The sequence below is a fragment of the Diachasma alloeum genome, unplaced genomic scaffold (genome assembly GCF_001412515.2).
Source record: "Diachasma alloeum isolate Michigan unplaced genomic scaffold, Dall2.0 Dall_scaffold_00360, whole genome shotgun sequence".
In the NCBI taxonomy this organism is placed as follows: Eukaryota; Metazoa; Arthropoda; class Insecta; order Hymenoptera; family Braconidae; genus Diachasma; species Diachasma alloeum.
This window is the reverse complement of record NW_021680499.1, coordinates 121555-128179: the sequence shown is the minus strand read 5'-3', so window position 1 is coordinate 128179 and position 6625 is coordinate 121555. Positions and strand designations below refer to the sequence as shown.

Genomic DNA, 6625 nt, shown 5'->3' with positions numbered 1-6625 from the left:
GGGGGGGGGCGGTTTGTTTTGTTGCGCTGCCGAACCGCACGGAGGGTGACACGGGTCTCTCGAATAGTCGGTGTTGGGATGTATTGAGTCCTACCGGTGGCTTATAGAGCGTCGATTAAATATTTATCCATCCAGCTAGGGGACATCTGTCACCCCTCACCTCAGGCCCCAACTCCCCCTCGATCCAACGCCTTGTTACATTTTATTTAACCCGAGTGTATTTGTTCAACATTAACACCAGTGGCGCGATCAAACATCGACACATGTTCGCCTGTCAATGGTATTTTTTGCGGGGGCTCGTCGTGCGGTACAATCCTGTGGACAGTGTTATTAGCCTCTTCATGAAATCATAGGAATTGTAGGGTCAATTCGCAGGTCTGCTTAGTGCGGGGCATTCTGCGAACGAATTGCGATTTGGAAGCGGGATTAGGAAGGCCGACGCACATGGCTCTGGGTGGGGTCCACCTGAATTGTCAATTGTTCGGAGTCGTCGGATGCAAATGGGGTTGGATTGCATTTGGGATGTCTGGGTAGTCGTAGGAATAATATTTGTGGCGCAGTGGGAGACGAATGTTATCTTTTTCGGGGACGTGTCACTGATTTTTAGAAAGATGTTGATTTTCAGGGACATCATCCCTAATTTAAAGAGTAATGTCACTGATTTTCCGGAATACATCTCTAATTTTTAGGAATTAAATCGTATTTATGATGTCTGGATAATCGTGTGAACAATATTTTCGGGGACGTGTCACTGATTTTTGGAAGGATGTCGTTGATTTTCACGGACATCATCCCTAATTTAAAGAGTAATGTCACTGATTTTCAATAATACATCTCTAATTTTTAGAAATCCCTCGTCAAACTTCCGTTTAATACTCAATGTAAATTGTAATTTGGGATTGGAATTAGGAAGGTCGACGCATATGGCTCTGTTTGGGTTCCACTTGAATGATCAGTTGTTCGGATATGTCTGATGCAAATGGATAATCGTATGAATAACAGTTGTGGTGGACTGAGAGGAGAACGTTCTAATTTTCGGGGACGTGTCACTTATTTTTAGAAAGATGTTGTTGATTTTCAGAGACATCATCCCTAATTTAAAGAGTAATATCACTGATTTTCAGGAATACATCTCTAATTGTCATCTCTAATAGGAATCCAGTACCTAATTTTAGTAGAGATGATAAAAATCGTCTCAGGTTTAATACTTAATTAATTTAATACTTGAGATGTCTGGATAAATGTATGAATAGAATTCAGTGCGGACTAGCAGAACACGGAGAAAAAAACGCCGATTTGTCGGGCATACGTCCTTGATTTTCAGGGATCTATCCAATTATTAGGTATTCAATCATTAACATTCCACATTGTCGCTGATTTTCAGAGTAATGTCACTCATTTTCAGAAACCCATCTCTAATTTTTAGAAATGGATTCAACAAGTTTCAGTAATAAAAATTACTGATAATTAGAGCCATTCTAGTCAGTATCCAGTATCACCAATAATTAATAACATGTCTCTGAAACTCAAAACTTTTGAAAAGTATCAATAGAGATAATTTAATCATGAGATCATAGGCTCAATTCTCGGATCTCCATCATGATTCCGGATTAATTGAACTAAAATTTATAATTTCCGTTAATTCTTTCCCCAAAGTATTAATTTCCAATGACAAAATGCCTGGAAATTTCAGTGGAGCTTCCATCATTCGACCCAATAAGCCCCCCCAATAGAGAAGTAGAAATACTTCCTCCTCAACCTCCGAATAGAGCCCAAGTGGACCCGATGTCGCTAATTCGCGTCGGCTGCCCGGGCATATCCACCACACCAGCTGATAAAAATCCAACAGCCGTGTTTGTCGTCCGGAAAGGGCAATCACGTTCGTCATGGTGTCCCATCCTCCCCGTTCACCTTCCCCCCCTCGCAAAATCGACGCTGGCCGCCCCCTCCGCACCCCCCTGCGCCCCTCGCTCTCTCTCTCTCGCTCTTCCGTTCATTCGCTGAAGGAGGATTTTACCCTCTAACCCTCGCACCCCCAGACCGACTGGTCGGACAAACGCTATGAGCAAATAAATCCGCTACTTTAACATGCAGGTCACCGACGTTTCGTTTGTTTTATTTGTTAAATATTTCATTTGCCAACTAGAGCCAATTACGAGTCCAGCTCTTCTCGTTCCGGCCGAGTGAACCGCCGCCTCGACCCCCCGACCAGCGGGTTTTTTTTTCACCCGACATCATCGTAAATCCGCTTCGCTTCCTTGTTTGGTAAATAAACGATTTGGATTAAAAAGAAAAAAGGGGTGGATAGAAAATATCTCGCCCCAGGTAGCTGCACCCGTAGGAAATTATCCCGGTGGGACCTCGAAGCTCGGAAAGTCTTAAGGATATTCAAGTATCTTTTATATTTTACATTTTGGTACAAACCACACTGTAGTGTGGACTCAACCATTTTCAATGATCAAATTTGTGCATTAAATTGCGTGAGAAAAATTTCATTCATTCATTTTTTTTATTCATTTTTTTTTCAAATTTTTCTCACGCAATTTAATTATGAAATTTGAAAGAGATTATAAATATTCAGCGTCATTCAAATTCCATTTTGCACAGAATTATTATTTTTTAAACATTCGTTGTTTTTAAATAAATAATTGAAATTGTTTAAACTTTCGGAAACCTTTTTTTTAGACATGAAATCGTTTTCTGGTAAAATTCTGAATATTAATAAATTCGTTACGATTCCAAACAAATGATTTTTACGGTGGAAAATTGATGTTTTCATTTTAATTCAGGAACATGTTCCCGATTTTCAGAAAAATTTCATTCATTCATTTTTTTTATTAATTTTTTTTTTCAAATTTTTCTCACGCAATTTGATTAAGAAATTTGAAAGAGATTATAAATATTCAGCGTCATTCAAATTACATTTTGCACAGAATTATTATTTTTTTAAACATTCGTTGTTTTTAATAAATAATTGAAATTGTTTAAACTTTCGGAAACCTTTTTATTAGACATGAAATCGATTTCTGGAAAAATTCTGAATATTAATAAATTTGTTACGATTCCAAACAAATGATTTTTACGGTGGAAAATTGATGTTTTCATTTTAATTCAGGAACATGTTCCCGATTTTCAGAAAAATTTCATTCATTCATTTTTTTTATTAATTTTTTTTTTCAAATTTTTCTCACGCAATTTGATTAAGAAATTTGAAAGAGATTATAAATATTCAGCGTCATTCAAATTACATTTTGCACAGAATTATTATTTTTTTAAACATTCGTTGTTTTTAATAAATAATTGAAATTGTTTAAACTTTCGGAAACCTTTTTATTAGACATGAAATCGATTTCTGGAAAAATTCTGAATATTAATAAATTTGTTACGATTCCAAACAAATGATTTTTACGGTGGAAAATTGATGTTTTCATTTTAATTCAGGAACATGTTCCCGATTTTCGGGAATCTATCACTAACTGTTAGTGACACTGCACACTGCCTAGAATGGCTCAATTTGCCAATGGATTCCTAAAAATTAAAGCTGGGTTCAGGATGTCCCTGAAAAAGAAACTCGTCTTTCTGGTGCTCAAAATTTTGAAATTTCATGATTTTTTTTCCAAATCCAATTCAATATCGCCTTCCTAAAAATTTCTACTAAAATGTCCATGAAATTTCAATTATTTTCCAACTACGTACGACTCCTTCTATCAGTATGTTAAAATCCTGAATTTTCGTTACTACAAAAGCATTTCTGTAATCGATGGACATTTATACAGCGGAGAAAAAGTTTTTTTTTTAATTCAGTAACATGTCCCCGATTTTCAGGAATCTATCACTAACTGTTAGCGACACTGCCCACTGCTTAGAATAGCTGAATTTGGTGATGAATTCCTGCAGATCACTGAGATTACTCTGAAAATTAGGGATGATGTCCCTGAAAAAAACGAAAAAATCAAGAAGAAATACTTCTCCCGAGGTGGTTGCACCCGTACGAAATTATCCGGTTGCGACCTCGAAGCTCGAAAATTCCTAATTCCATTGCGCATGAGAATCCGCGGCAGATGGAAATAAATCCGATCGAGTATTCTCTCGACTCTGCTTATAACCAGATTTTAAACGGTTCAGGGTGATTGACACTTGTCGATAATTTTTATTAAATAGACTAACGAACCGCCAGCTGCTCCATTCTCCAGCGCCATTGATAACGTTATAAATGGAGCTCGAGCCAAAAGTCATGAAATTTATAATGAAAAAGTCATTCACTCGAGCTCCGAGATACTTAATTCCCCCGCATAACTATCGACAACCACTGACGAGCCATTTCTGCTCCGCAGGTGTGGTTCCAGAATCGTCGAGCAAAATTCCGAAAGCAGGAGCGTCTGGCGCAGCAGAAGACAACGGGTCAGAGTTCGGGGGTGGGAGTTGACAGTGGCGCATCGAGCCCAGTCTCCGGAAGTGTCAAGACTGAGGGAAGATCGCCGAGGAGTCCCGACACACCACCGGGCACCTCCAACAATCACCTGCCGTCCAACGACATCAAGTCCCTCGCTAACGTTAATTTAGTGTCCATCAAACACAGCAATGATAATCACGACGGTAATTCACCGAATAATCGCGGTAGCATCAATGTCACAACAGCGGGAAGTGGCGGGGGCGCCTGGGGATCATGCAGCCCTCGACCATTCGCAACTACTCTACCCCCTTATCTCCTCGATCCACTTCCCCTCAAAACTGCGAATCTCTACTAAGAAATTCCTTCCAAAATGCGGAGAAAAAAATTTTCTTTAATCGGAAGTGCTGTTTTTACTTGAGCAGAAGCACTTGGGGGAGGCAAAATTGCGACTGTTTTTGGTGCGAAATGAACCTGGGTTCATTCAAAAATACCGAATTTTTTTTCGAAATTAATATTCGAAATTATCTATTCATTGGCGAGAGGAGAGATCTTATTTTTTCGTGGTCATCGTTGTGAGTATTAACAAATGGAGAGATTTCCATATGAAATCTTGAGGTATTCGTCAAAAAATCCTGTTCGAATTCACTCCGATTTTTGTTGGAAAAAATGCAATTTTGTTCAGCGGTTTTTAAGTGGGTTTGATAGAAGAAAGTCAATAGATATTGTTCTTCCTTAAGAATTCTTGACCATGAGTTTTCTGTTTGTTCTTTAATTTAACAAAATATTTATGCCCAAGAATTTCTTTACAAAAAACCTCGAGAATTAATTTCTAAAAAGCAATTAAAATCGGCTTTGACTTTCTTCTATGAAATATTCCATAATTTTTAGCGGAAATTGGTGGAAACACAGTAGAATGTTCTATAGAATTTCAATGCAGTTTCAATGACATATTGTTTTTATGGAATTATTCCAATTAAGCCAAGAATAAAATAATAATCGAGAACGATTTCGTTTCTTTCTGTAGAGTTTTAAAAACAATGCTTCCAATTTGGGAAAATATTCTTCTCTGCAAAGATGTTATATATAAAAAAACGATGTACGTCCAATTCTCGTGTAAATAGATCTATCGACGTGCTTTGAATCATAACAAATGTGCAGTCGAATTCCTCTAGAGGACCTCCTGAAAAAATGTTACACATAATTTGTGAAAAAAAAACGGCGCGATAACACGTTTGGATTAACAGGGTGCAGAGGAGGATGTGAGTTATAATTTGTGATGCATTGATGCGGCAGTTCATCGATCATTGAATCGAATATGACGTTGCGATTATGAACCTTGGTGCAATCATAAGATGTATTTTAATGAACGCCAAATGCGTAACTTGTCTTCGCACTTATTGATTAAGATTGAATTTCATTATTATATCATTATGTGTGACTGGAAAAGAAAGGAAACTTGTACAGTTGTTGCTATAAATATATGAAATCAGTGTTTTACACCATTACTTAAAATGATTCCAATGGACCCAGTGTTTTTGTTTTTAACGATATTTATTGAAAATAATCTATCATCGTCGTCGTTGTTACACGATTATTTGCCCCGACCTGATGACAACGGAGCGTAATTATTGTTAATTCGTTGGTGTCAGCATCCGGACGAGAAGCAACAATGTTCTACCAGACGTAATTAAAGAATTTCACCCGGCAATAGAGCAAGAAACATTGCGGACAGCTCGTTGACTCAGAGAGACGACCAGTGTTTGTTGACAGTTGTAAAAAATAATATGATCGTTACCTCCTTCATTCAGGCGTTTCGTTCGTGCTTCTTATTCACAAGTTGTTATCAATCTGCCGCAGTGAGAAAGTACTGTCCTCTCCCACTGCGACAGAATGACCTCACCTGCATTATCATTTCGTAAATTAAATCTTAATTGATAAAAGATAATGATTCATATGATAACTTAAGATGAAATCTTTACGTTATTTGTTTTTCCTTAAATCGATTCGCATTAAATTCGTCTCGCTCTCGAATCCACGGTGCACAGCGAGTTCATTCAACGAATTTACTTCGTTCATCGATGTCTACTCTCCACGTGGCAGATTCTTTCACTCAAACTCAAGAAGAAAAGTAAAAGAATAGGAGTAAAGTGATGAAATTAAGGGGGAAGGGTGTGGATTAGAGGATTAAATAGAATGAATGGAGAGATTTAATAATTCCAATGGGCCCAATGC

General features: G+C 37.7%; 1 protein-coding gene across 1 annotated transcript in view; it reads left to right on the top strand.

Annotated features, from left to right (window-relative positions):
* The window catches only part of LOC107041276 (paired mesoderm homeobox protein 2A-like), a 24495-nt gene extending 19747 nt beyond the window's left edge, over positions 1-4748 (top strand). Inside the window, exon 3 of the mRNA XM_015261753.1 lies at positions 4335-4748. Coding sequence (XP_015117239.1) covers positions 4335-4748 — 414 coding nt within the window. The remainder of the gene's footprint in view (positions 1-4334) is intronic.
* The last annotated feature ends 1877 nt before the right edge of the window (positions 4749-6625 follow it).